General features: G+C 40.2%; 1 protein-coding gene across 12 annotated transcripts in view; it reads left to right on the top strand.

Annotated features, from left to right (window-relative positions):
• Positions 1–13,756, top strand: part of WNK1 (WNK lysine deficient protein kinase 1) — a 100,706-nt gene that overhangs the window by 32,491 nt on the left and 54,459 nt on the right. For all 12 annotated transcript variants that reach the window (XM_032106861.1, XM_032106868.1, XM_032106870.1 and 9 more), the window contains exons 2-4: positions 487–659; positions 4,762–4,982; positions 7,028–7,185. In XM_032106861.1, the coding sequence (XP_031962752.1) occupies positions 487–659; positions 4,762–4,982; positions 7,028–7,185 (552 nt within the window). The remainder of the gene's footprint in view (positions 1–486; positions 660–4,761; positions 4,983–7,027; positions 7,186–13,756) is intronic.

Genomic DNA, 13,756 nt, shown 5'->3' with positions numbered 1-13,756 from the left:
ACTGTGTGTTTACAGAGGTTTCATGCTTAACCCCCTCTATGGGTGGCTAATCCCATCTGTTGCCAGTGGTCTGGATAGACATCTAGGAATAACAAAAGGTTGTTACGTACAACATTAGAGGGAGATGCTTTAAATGACCTGATTTCATTCTCAAACACTGAAGTGTTCAAGACATTATGTCCCCTTTCCACTCCAAGTCAGGCAACAGCTAAATTTATTAAGAGTAAAGAGGAGGAAGCAGAAAGAGGAGTTAATCTACAGACTTGCAGTTCTTAGCCCTGAGAGCAGTAGAATTATAAAGAACAACATATTATAAAAATACTGTAATAGAATGTGTTCAAAACAGAATATTTAAAGATAATTGCAAGCCAAATGGCATTTAAGTAAGACACCTGATTCTTGTGGGCACCTAAGTGTTTTCAAGTTGCTGCCTCTCAATAAGAAAATAAAGCAAAACTTTCTCATGTACCTTTTCTTTTTCATTAGGATCGGAAGCTGTCCAGGTCAGAGCGACAAAGATTTAAAGAGGAAGCTGGGATGCTGAAAGGGCTTCAGCATCCCAATATTGTCAGGTTCTATGATTCCTGGGAGTCCACAGTCAAAGGAAAAAAGTGTATTGTTCTTGTGACGGAGCTCATGACATCTGGAACATTGAAAACGTAAGTAAATTAAGACATGTCAAAGCATTTCAGTTTCATTAGCACAACATTAGAGCACTAGAAATAGATGATATTTCAAATAGATGAGAACAGATCCCTTTTGCTGCAGGATAACCTACTGTAGGAACATTCTTGTTTAGGAGGAGCATTGCTAATGTTGCAGGGTATGGTAAAACATCTTCTCAGTTAGCAAGCTTGTCAGTTCTTACTTGTGATGTCCTCGGAAGCACATGCAGAAGACTTCTAGTTTTAAAGAGCTCAGGAAGGCAATACTCAATTTCTATGTCTCAGAATTTTTTTTTTCTCTAGCTGCTTTCCATTTAGGATGAGCAATTTTGTGAAGTTCAAAGCACAAATTAATTCCCTGCTTTTGGGAGGTTTTGGATGTTACCACAATACAAATAACATGTAAAAAGAAAAAAAAAATTCACGAGCTATTGCTTTAACTGACGCTTGCTGAAGTAGTACCTACCAAGAATCCGAGAGTATGCAGCTCCCGCAGCTTCAGCCCTGTGAGTGCAGCCCGGGGTGTGTTGAAGGGCGAGCTAGAAGCAGAGCGCCGGAGCTGCCCCGCTGCGAGGGCCCCGAGCGCCAGCCGCCAGCCCCTGCCGGGAGCACGGCTGCCAGCCTTGGAGCAGAGCGGCAGCTCGCTCGCGGGGTTCAGTGCCCCTGGCACTCCTGGACAGCCATTCGCATCCGACGTGTGGGAGCAGGCTGTGGGAGCTGGAAGCAGTTGGCCATCTCTTTGGTTGAAATAGCCTGTGGATGTCTTGTGTTTTTTACCGTGCTTATTGATAGTCACAAATGGGCGTTCTTAAGAGGAACAATGGCTCTTTGGGAGTCGGGACTGCAATTACAGGGAAGTGTTTGTCTCTTGAAATAGTAGCAGACGACTAAGGATACTGCAACATTCTTTAGCCATATGTTCAGTGGAGGCATTTCTCAGGTTGTTTAAGGTATTTCAGGTAAAATAATAGATCTACGGCTTCATGTGCTGTTTTTAGACAAGTAATACGTTAAAGGTTTTGCAGCTCTGTACAGATGCCTTTAAATAAAGTTTACCTAATTTTCTGCTAAATGTGTAATGTTAGATTAATTTTTTTTTCCTCCCTTTTTACTCCTTTGTTCCTCTCACAGATTTTAGTATTTGGATTGGCTTATGTGGTGTCATAAGCAAGTAATAATAGACAGTTATAAAGTAGGGTGTTGGTAGGAACAACAGATTTTCTGTCTCCGGGATTATTTTGTACCTTGAAATACGAAAGTCTTTTTATTTAATCCAGAAAAAAGTAATAGGCTCTTTAATCAACAGTCTTTTTAACTGTGGAGTTCTGGGTGGGGTTTTACCCCATTCTTGTATAGCTTGTGTTGTAACTGTGATTTAGTTTATTCTAGTCCACTTCACCTGAGACTTGACCGGTAAACTGTATGGGAGATTTCAGGTGTGCCTTAAGTACTTCATGTGCTTGTGACAGTCCCAGATTTACACTGTACACTTGTGTTTACATATATTTGACTATTACTTCCATATCTTTTTTTCAGTATGTTTACCTTACCTGCATTTAATAAAAGTGATGCCTTTCTTACTTTGGTGCTTGGACACAGACATTGTTGTCACTTGATGTAAAAAAGTGAGCAGAAGACAAGTGTGATGATATCTTAAAGGAAATCTTCTCTTGTTTTTTTTTTTTGGTATTTGTATACATTTAGATATACATACCCAGAAATAGTGTTAAAATTTTGTGGAGTCATTCTTTTCAAATCCTGTCTGGGCAATTTTCTAATTTTGTACAAGGAAAAGTTCCCAAACTTCCGTACATCAATGGAAAAGTTTTACAACTGACTCTTTGTGAAGAATGACTCCTTTCTGATATGGAGTGGTATCGTGGAATTAAAATACTGGGGAAAAATGGAGTTGTCTATTTTAAATTTTAATTATACTATTAATATGGACAACAGTGTTTATCTGACATAGGTCTCAGCCACTGGTTTTGTCTAAAACCTAGATAAAGTACGTATCTAGTGTGTGTTCCTGATCCACTTTAAATGAACATGTCAACTATCTGGTGGGGCACATCCCTTCATAACTACCTCTGCTAATTTAGTAGGGATTCCTAGAACTCCTTGAGCTCTGTGTAGTTCTAGTTACAGAAACTTAGGCTGGAAACCTCCTGAGGCCTCTTCAAGCCCAAGTTATCCTATGATGATAGGGTAAATGGAAGCATACTGGCGAGCAGGCTTGTCTATTTTTATGGATTTATATGTGCTTCCATTTTAAATTGCTTTCTGCATGAAGTGACATGTGACTTAATTCAGGACAGTGGAAAAACGACAGCCACACTGCAGGATGCTGGGTGATGGTCAGACCCAGGTCCTTTAACAGTGAAAAGCTGGCAGTGGAGTAGCATATTTGTAACCAAGAATGTAATTAGGGATTCCAGATGCTGAACTGAAGTGCCCCTACCTTGTGATCTTTGGAACAGGCTCAAGAGAGATGAATGAGGGTTGTGTCAATAGCAAGCATTTGAGTGATAGCTGATGTGATTCAGAACCTCCTTCAGTTTGTCTCCTTCCTTGGCTTGACTTTTCCCCTGCCTTTCTTTAAATTCTGAGACTTGATTTCCTCTGGAACTGTGTCTCAATTGCTTTTACAGATTAGTTTTCGCAGCAGGATCATTGCTAGCAACTTGATTTTCCAGATCTTGTTTTGAACTGGAGAAATTAAAGGGATGAATACATTGCATTTCCAGCATCAGTGTTGGAACTGATTGAAGTGATTTCATCAGGACTGTGTTTCCTGACTAAGTGGACCTGCAGAAGAGACTGACCACTGCCATGGAATAATTGAATACAACTGGCTTTTAGTTTAAGATTGTAGTTGCTGGATTCTATGCTGGTCACAGAATTTATTACCAGTCTTCCTGTAGTGTGAAACTGGTCTTTATCTGAGACTCTGGCTGAGTACTACTGCCTGAACAAGAATAAAGTCCTTGCTCTACAGAGCTTGAGAGGTCCTTTCTCTACATGTATTCCAGCCCATACTTTTTCAGAAGGAACAAAACAACACTTCACATTGTGTTACCCGAAGAGAGGTTGAGAGAAAACCCTGCTGGAAAGCATTTGAAAACTGTCAGGGGTTATTCGCCTTGTGGCATCTCTAATCTGCTGACGTTAAGTAATAGAATAAGATCTTAGTCTTAGGTCACACACACTGAAAAATATTTTTGGTATGAAATGAGACTCTTCTGACATGGGATTTCAAGGTGTGGCAAAGATAGAACAGTTAAGGTCAGGTTGCATTCTACCTGCAAAGGGATACAGACTTGGGTATGAACTCTTGCACCTCAATTATTTGACAGAGCCTTTTTTCAGGTTTCTCTGTGCTGTCCGTATCTGTCCATAGCGTTGATGTAGTGAGTAGTACCAGTTGGATTCAGGTGAACAAACCCTGTCCTGCACCAGGGAGGGGATCTCTTAGAATTTCCAATTTTCTTGACAACTCCACAGGTAAATTTGAAGCAGATTTAAAATGTAATGTGGAAACCTTGAACAGAGTGCTTGGACTACTCTTGAAAATGAGGGAATAATGGCTTCAGAGCTCTTGCAGTTTTGCACAGCTCTGTACTTTGTTGGTTATTAACATTCAGGATCTAGTGACACACCTCCCCACCCAGTTATAGTTAATCAAGGTAAAGGTTGTAAGTGTTTAAGAGGTTAAATAGATAAAGAATTGTAATTCATGAACCTTGAAGTATTTGTCATTGAAGCAGTGGCTTGAAATTTAGCAACCCAAACGTCTCATTACTGTAGAATGATTTTGTATGCAGAAGAGTTATCAGCTATGTATACCAAGCTTTTCACATTTATCTTTCATCATTATGGTCCCCTGGCTAGAAGAAGGGGGGTAGGTTTTGTAAAGGGGAATCATCTTTACCATCTCTGAAGTCTTGAAATGCCCAGGTAGATTTTAAAACAGAAGGTGAAGTTTAAATTTATACATGTCTTTAATTACTGTTCCTTTGCTTCCAAACAGCAAATGGTTTAGTTTAATCTACTGTTTGTTAGCAGAATCTGTTTAACCTGTTGTTACTTTTTTCATTAGGTATTTGAAAAGATTTAAAGTGATGAAAATTAAAGTACTGCGAAGCTGGTGCCGTCAGATACTGAAAGGCTTACAATTTCTACACACACGCACTCCTCCCATCATTCATAGAGACTTAAAATGTGACAACATCTTCATTACTGGCCCCACTGGATCAGTCAAGATTGGAGACCTTGGTCTGGCAACCCTGAAACGAGCTTCTTTTGCCAAAAGTGTGATAGGTAAGCCTGTCCTGTTTTGGAGGCTGCTGAGCCAGTCTACCTCTTTGGAGACTTGAGTGTTTTAAGAACTTTCCTAAAAAACATGCTTACAAAGGTACATGGTCAAAGCCTGAAAATATGTGGGCTTTGTCTCTTGGTTGCTGAGGTCATTCTGTGTTCCTCATGCAATGACATGTTGAAATTTTCGTTGTGCTTTTGATATTTGTATATTAACTATTTCAGAATATAGAGTTCTTGTCCTGCCCAACAATCTAATGCAACATTGTTGATAAAACCACTCTTGACTACACATAAATCTTACCTTTGATATGGTGCTGCTTCAAGAAATGTACAAATGCATTTTGGTGACCAAACAACATTTTGATATTTAGTGTTGCATTAGTTCATACAGCCAATTTTTTTTTTATTGTCACCAGGGGTTAATACTGAATCTCTTGCAGCTTGTGAGTAATCAGAAACTGGGGTATACCAAAGAAAGTCAATATTATATATATATATTTTAATAATAACACAGACTGTGGTATAATGCCTTATTTAGGGAGTCTGTAGAATGTGGATTTGTGTAAGTTAGGAGGGTGCATTGGGACATACTGCTTTATTTTGGCTCTGTCCCTGTGTATCCATTCATAACTTTTTTCAGAAACTGGTTTGATGGAACTAGTGTAATCTTTCTTGTGCATTCTTGAAAGAATTGGTTTTATCAGCTTTGTTTTTATAGTTGGGTGGATAGACTGTAGGGAATGAAGTTTCTTTCGCTCTCAGTATTTAGAGCTTGCTAAAATTCAGCATTACTCAACAGTCCTATGCCAGATTCCTAGCTGGGATCAATGGTGTATACCTGTAAATTTTCTTGCAAGCTGTCGCTGAAATATTTCCTGCTTCTTAACCAGGTTAAAGTATTAATAGGGAAGAAAAGAATGGTGTAAAAAACCATAATTTCTTAAGCGTATTTGTCATATCTTCAAATTTATCACTGGAAAATTACCATCTGTTACATAGTTATCTGTTAATGATTAGCCTTTGGATAAATGACTGCAATTACATTCTTTTTGGTTTAGCGTGGTGGAAACAAGCAATGGGCTGTAGAATGATCTGTAAATTGTCTGGAATCTGGTGTCTGCAGGAAATAATTCTGTGCTTAAATTTGCAAAAAGCAAACTTGCATCTCTGGCTTAAAGTAAATCTGATCATACAATGCAGTCCCTTTGTTTACAGAGGGGAGCTGTGATGCTTCACTGGGCAACAATTTTCTGCACACTATTTAAATGGGACTTGTTGAATCTCACGCTCTATGCCTGTAACTCAATCTCTCTGTATTTCTGAGTATTTTTGACTGTAGGATGTCCCTCACTAATGCCTGTATCTGCAGTAGGCCTATAAATATACTGCAGGTGGGAAGGTAAGTATGTGAAGAAAAGGGCTCTGGTGAGTGGCCTTTGCAGAAAATTACCTTTTATCCTCTTTTCATGGAGATTTATATTTGTAACAACAGAGCTTTTCATTGCAAGGCCTTACCCGAACCATTCTACTTGAGCAAGTAGATGGAGAGCAGCAGGTCAGAGACTAGCTGTGGGCTCTTACCAGTACTACTTCTTTTGCAGCAGAGGGCAGTCGGGTAATTTATGAAACAAGGTTTAATGTGCCTCTTTTCTTACAGGGAGAAAAGGTAAGTGCCTTAACTCTCCTTAGTATTTGGTTTGCAGCCTATGGCTAGTCTACAGTTTTTCCTCTTTTCTTATCCCCTCCCCTCCCGTTTGATTTCAGGCTAATCCAGTCTGCTCTGATATTTGTATCAACTAACATCCCTAAACCAGGAATTGCATCAGATCTTACGTGCCATTGTTATTCCATAAAGGCCTTGCAATGGAAGACTCACAAAGTACATTGGTGCAACAGAGTCACTAAGGGTTTCCTCCCTCTTCTTTTTGCCTCCACTTTCTCTTGTCTCACAGGTCTGCCCAGCCGCTTCCCCCTGCGGTGAGTAACGCCAGCAGCCTCTGCTCGCTTTGAGACATTTAGAGTCTGAATCGTTCTTTTAATTTAAGGTACCCCAGAGTTCATGGCCCCCGAGATGTATGAGGAGAAATATGATGAATCCGTTGATGTATATGCTTTTGGGATGTGTATGCTAGAGATGGCCACGTCTGAGTATCCCTATTCCGAGTGCCAAAATGCCGCGCAGATCTACCGTCGAGTGACCAGTGTAAGTCCCTCCTCACTACCGAGCCTAAAGCTACTGCTGTTAGCAGCAAAGGAGTACAGCTGGGTAGCACCAGTGCTGTGCAGGTGTGTGTGGGGAAAAAAAGCTGAGAAGAGGTTATTTTGAGATGAGTGCAAAGTTAGAGTGGTTGAACTCACAGAACATCTGTCAGAAGCTTGTAAAATATGTGCATGGAAATAAAATTTTGCATGTGTTCATACTCTTCTTTCAGTATGTTAGTAGGTATTACATAGGGTTTAAAAAAATACAAAGAAACCAACCCCCCAAACCAAACAACAAAACACACTAGAATAACAGATTATTTTCTAAGCCAATTGAGGGATGGTGGAAGTAGTTCTGTCTTGAAGATGAGCTGGTTACCTTGTTCTCTGCAATAAAGCAGGATCACAGATTGAAGCAGTGGCTTAGCTGCCTGCCAGTTACCTAGAGTGATTTTAATAGTTTATTGAATTCTGAGTGGCACTTAGCTACTGTGTGTTGGGGGCACTTCTTATAGTGATGAAGTGGAAACACTTGATAAATAGCAGGAAGCTATTCCACCCTGGTAAGTACTGGGCAAGTGTAGTGGTGGAGGTAGAGGCATTGTGGGAGTACACAAATAAGGCTGAGAAGGCAGTCAAGAGATTAGAGTCGGCCCATCTGACCAGGCTGAGGAGAACATGCAGACTCTGAGTGGAGGAAGCAGAACTGTAGTGCTAGAAATGTGCAGTATGGGGTGGCTAGATGGAATCTGTGATATCTGAGGCAGTGTTGTAGACTGTACCAGTGCAGTGAAACAAACATGTTCAACCTCGTGTCCTAAGCATTCAGAAAGAATAGTGAGGTGGCTGCTTGGGGAAGTGAAAGCTTGCACTGGATTTCTCAGAATACCCGTGCACATGTGCAAATGAGAAAAAAGAAACCCAGACTTACCTCTTTGTCCATAGACAAATGAGTTCCTGTTGATCTTTTCTGTGTGGGTTATTTCAGAGAAGTTGCAGATTTAACAAATAAATTGCTTAGCTTTGGAAAAATAAAATGCTCTCTTATTCCTGCCTCACACTGCAAAAGGCAGATAAAATTCCTGTGACTTGGAGTTGAGGAAGGGTCTTCATGTCAGAAGCAATGAATTCTGAAAGAAGGCTTGGTGAAGTAAGGCTGTCCCTTTTTTTCAGGGAAATGTTGGAGGGGCACAGAAGAAGTTAAAAAAAGTCATAGGTAGTCACTTTGGTTTTTTGCACAGATGTTAGAATAAGTTTTTATGTACATACATATATACATACAGAATTGTTTTTGGTTTTTTTTTTTTTTTTTTTGGCATGTTGGCAAACTTGCCTGTAATTTTCTAAATAGAGTTTAAGAACTAGGCTAAAGTCTAGTCCTCACTCTGTGTACAGCATAATTTGATCTGGAAGCAGCTGGTATCAGTGAAAGAAAGCTACACATCTTTACTAGAACAGTCTCAGTGGTACCTCTTACTGTGCTTATGGATGTATCTTGGACAGAGCCAAAGTAGCAAGATTTGGATGGACATTTTTCTTAGAACAGATGCCTGATGTAACTGTCCTGCCTGTTCCTTGAGAAGTGCCAGGAACTGGGCTGTTGCTGAGAATCAGCGGCTGAGACAATCCCAGGCTTGGACATCCCCAGGTCTTACAGACCTGCCTTTTCCCTGGTCTTTGAAGTACTTACTAACTGGAAGGCTTTGTAGGGACTTGTAGCAGAGAAAGTTATTAGAGATGTACCAGGGTTCCACTTACCACTTGTTTATTGTGTGTGGTGCTCCTTTCTCCCCATTGTTTTTGGCTGGCAGTGGAAATTCTAAGTGGGTGAGAAACACTGGCAGTTTTTTGGTCTGTCCAACACCACCTTCTAGTCTACTCTGCTGATGGCTCACAAATCACATTTATTGGTCGATTTTTTTTTTTTTTTTTCTTCTCCCTACTGTTTAATTTACTGCTTGAGAGCTCTTAAGATACACTTTGGTATGAAATCCAGCAAATCTTGTTTTCTTTCAGAAGGAGCAAAGGACAGGAGGGTAAAGAAAATGAAATGTACATTTCTCTGCTTCGAAAGGCTGTGTGCTTTGGTATATTTGGGGTTGTTTATTTCAGTGTAGTTGCAAAGAATTTTGTTCAAAACAAAACCAACCAGAAACAAAACATGAAAAACTTTCAAGGAAGGCTTTCAATGAAGGCAAGACAATGTTATCTGGAAATAAAGCACAATCCTGTATTAACTGGTAATGGAGGATTTGGTGTTTTACAATGTGGAAAGAGACCCATGTTATGAAAGTGAAGTAAAATCCTCCTGGCATTCTTTTTAGCACTCCACAAAAGCTCTGTGAACCAATGTGAAAAAGAGCCATATAGTTTTTTGCCCTTGTCCTTTGCTCCCTGGTTAAGATTTTTTTTTTTGGTTTCAAAGGAGATTTTAGAAGTTTAGACCATGTATGCAGCTGTGGGTGAGGGGTGAACCATTTGCCAAATTCAGTACTTGAAAGGACAGTGTGTGAACTATCAGTAAGAGAGTGGAGACAGAAAACCCCCTCCTGCAAAGGTGACTCCAGCTGTACTTACCAACACATCTCCTTCTAATGTATGTTGGAAGGTGGGTGTGTTTTGTGGAAGGTGTTTGGCATCTCCATTTCAACCCCTTTGCTGCTACCTCCCTGGACGTGTTTAGGGGTGTTTTGAGGTAGCAGCTACAGTTCTGCTGTGCCTTAAATTGAAAGGATTATTTTATCTATGTGCATACAGAGAGAGCAGAAGGAAGGACAATAGGAATGGTCTGCTATCGAAAGTCATGAAAGATCATGCCATGTGTGAGATTAAAAACCACTGAAACCCCAAAGGAAGTAAGATCAAAATGTGCAGCCACTCACTGCAGGCCATATGTATTTAAGTTAATTCATTTCCCTCACCCTCTTTGCAGTAACTGTTAGTAAAAAGCAAAGTTGTTGTTAGTAAAAAGCAAAGTTGCTCCATTATCTTAAATCCTTGCTATTGTTTAGGACAGAATCCTGTAAAAGGTGTCTTAATGCCCAGGGTGTCCTCTCAGAACCTCTTTATAATACCAGCTTATGTTCTTTTCTCCCATTTTGGCTGTGCATTGGTCTCTTTTTTAGGGAGCCTTCAGCTGCATTGCATTTTGACCTGACACCTTTTGTGATAAGGATTGCTCTAGCTGATGCCCAGATACTGCAGCTTGGGGTTGGGTTGTTTGCCAAGATTGCTCAGAGTACTCGGTCCTGTTCTACCTCTTTGGTTCAGGGTCTTTCCTCACGGCTGGAAGCAGTTTTTTGTTAAATAATATGCCTTGGCAAGCAAAGATCTAGAATTTGGGTCTAAAGGCTGAAGCTCCTCTCACAGATGAGACATTTTTTGGCCCAGACAGTAATTGTTGCTTCACATCTTGGACAGTATCATTGCTGCATGAATCTGCTGTTCCTAGGTTGCTTGTTTATACTGTCTGCATTGTCTCACTGGGAAGTTCCTGTATTCCCTTAAAACAGTCCTAGGATATAGTTCTTGAATTTTCTCTGGCCCAAGAAACACAATTGCAATTAAATTGGTATTCTGGCTCACTTTATCTAGAAGAGTAACAGAATAAACTGGCTATATACTTATCTTAAAAGCCACAACTGTACATAATTTGTAGGGCTCAAGGTGTTATGTTGAACTTTGTTTTACCACTCTGGTAAGGCAATCAGCAGTTTGACACAGAATACTGACCTCTGTTTGTACTTGTATCCTTTAGCATACTCAGTCCAAAGCCTTTCACTAGCAGTTTCTTTAGAAAGGAAAGACGTCTGCAGGGCTTGTCAATCAAACATAAAGGAGCCTAGCCTTGCTCTTTGTTTTCATTAAATCGTTGTGTGGCAATTTTGTCCCAAACCCTGTTTTCTTTATTGAAGCTATCCTCTGCTATTCTTAAAGAAATTGCAGCTCTTCAGATTTTCACCTTCCTGTGGGATGGGGAAATCTCTGAGGTTTAAGCAGTATGCCTCCTCAGTCAGCTGGGACTGAATGCATCCAGTGAGCACTAAGTGATGCCTACTTGGCCTCAGAAAAGAAATAATCTAAGCCTGCAATGAATTGATAACAAGCTGCACTATTATTAACGCACTGTTTCCTGCTCCTTTGATTTATTTTTTCTCCTCTGCCCTCTTGTGCAGGCACACCTGTCTGTGTGGTATGCTACTAGATTAGGGAATGGATCCCCTTTTTAAAATTTCTTTTTACAATTCTGCTGTGTAATGCAGAGAGTTCCAATGCAAAATGTAATCAGGATACATAATTCTGTTATGTACTTGCTTGCATTAAAAAAAAAAAAAAAGTGTGAGATCGTGGTAAAATTCAGGAAGGTTTCCCTGTCTGACTTTGTTCTTCTCAGGAGACTGGTATTTTTTCCTTGACCTGTTCCATGCATATTTCAATTGAACAGTTTGTCACAGGAGATACTTAAAATGGGCTACATGTGCATTTAAATGGAAAAAGAGATATTTATAGAACAGACATCTTAAGTATGATTTCTTAATTTAGTCTGTTTGGGAATCAATGCTGTGAAGGCATAACTGACTGCAGTAGCTTCAGCTGCTTTGCCTCAGCCTCTGGCGGGACCACGGAAACCCAAGCTGTTGCCTCAAAATCTAGATCTCTAATACTTGGATGTCCCAAGGCTTAAATTTGCTAGGTGATTGACTAGTCCCAGGACTAGTAAAAAGACAATTAATGTGTTTATTATGCAGATTTGTCCCATTCTTGCGCATCTACCACTAACATAAGAATCCAAACATGTTCATTGCAAAAAAAGTTAATAAAACCATCCTCAGTTTCAAATGTACTAATCACCTGAGTATCAGCAGAAAACTCTTCTTCTTTCTCCCCCTCCCATCATATAAACTTACCTTTAAGTTCTCCTGATGGATTTGTGCTTTGTACTTGATTTTCTCTATGCTTACTTTGACGAAGTGAAGTTTTGCATTTGTCCTTTCTTTCACCAAAAGTCCAGTCTCTTCTCTCTCAACAAATGTCTGCTGTCTGAGCTGGCCTTAAGATGAGAAGGGGTAAAAAAATAAAGGCATTTTGCATTTTGAGTTAAAAAAAAAAAAAAGGTTGTTCAGTACTAAAATGTTCCACAGTGGGCATAACCTTCTTCTTCTCTGTTCTCCAGAGCTTAAAAAAGGGCCTAAGGGAACAAGGCACATAATGAGTAACCTGACCAGGCAGTGTCTAACTGTCATTAATTTCCCTAACTGGTAGGAACTGGAACTCACTGGTTAGGGTGAAGGTCATTCTCTTTGCTGGAAACGAGGCAGTTAAAGTGCTGTAGTTTGGTCAGTTGAGATAAAATGAATCTTTTTCTTCAGCCTCTTAAAAGTTAGGCATCTTAACTGTCTAAACTAGTCAGCTGCTTTGTTTTCACTAGAGATGCAGTGGGCAAAGTATTCCAGCTCTTACTCTTCTTCCTGAGGCGTCTTAAGCAGCAAATAAAAAATGCTAAACCTTTAGATGTATGATTAATTTTACTTGCAGTGCTTTATGAGTGATGATTAATTTCCTCTTTTACTTCCTGGAAGCAATATCCAGCATTTTTTAGGCGTGAATAAAACTGTTTTCTTTACCTTGAATGACTTGGTTTCTTGACCTGATTTAGGGTAGATACAGAGATATCCTCCCTATCAAACTTTCTAGTGAAAAAAGTGGAAAAGAAATCAGTGGAAAAGTAGGGGAGAAAACCTTCCAACAGAGAAGGTAGGCTTTTGTTAAAGCAGGTACTGAAAGGCCACAAACCTTCAACTAAGTACAGGAAACAGAATAATTGTAAGAAAGGACAAACTCCTGTATTCATTTAAAGAAGAAACTTCTGGTAGTGAAGTGTGAAATGTAAAAAAACCCCTGCACATCACGTGCAATTCCTTTGCATCACACTGACCAAACTAAAGAACACTTGAACTTCTAGCACTTGCCTCATGTAGCTGTTCACTCAGTCACAAGCATTTTGCTGTAACAGCTTTAAGAGTGCAGAATCTCCCTGTGTGGGGATTCAGGCACTGACTCATCAGTTCAGAAATACAGAACCTTAAAAGTAGAAGGTGGGAATTCAAGGATTTGAAGCACTGATATCTTCAGCAGCCTTGTGTGTTACTTTAGAAGTCCTCTTTTACAAATTACAATGATCCAAGTAAGGAAAAGCAGTGATCAGCTTGAAGACTGAGATATAACAGGCTCTATGTCAGGCAACCAAGCTGATGAAGGGGCTGGAACATCTTTCTTAACAGGACAGGCTGAGGAAGGTGGACCTGCTCAGCCTCAAGAAGACTGCGAGGACCTTATCAATGTCTAAGTATGTAAAGGGAGGGTGTCAGGAGAATGGGGCCAGGTTTTTGGTGGTGCCAGGGGATAGGACAAGGGGCAATGGGCAGAAACTGATGCCCAGAAAGTTCCACCTGAACATGAGGAAGAACTTCTTTCGTGTGCAGGTGACCAAGCACTGGAACAGAATGTCCAGAGAGGGTGTGAAGTCTTTCTGGAGCTATCCAGGAACCAGCTGGATGCAATCCTGTGCCATG

Source organism: Corvus moneduloides, chromosome 4 (assembly GCF_009650955.1).
Source record: "Corvus moneduloides isolate bCorMon1 chromosome 4, bCorMon1.pri, whole genome shotgun sequence".
In the NCBI taxonomy this organism is placed as follows: domain Eukaryota; kingdom Metazoa; phylum Chordata; class Aves; order Passeriformes; family Corvidae; genus Corvus; species Corvus moneduloides.
This window is presented reverse-complemented; position numbering and strand designations above follow the sequence as displayed.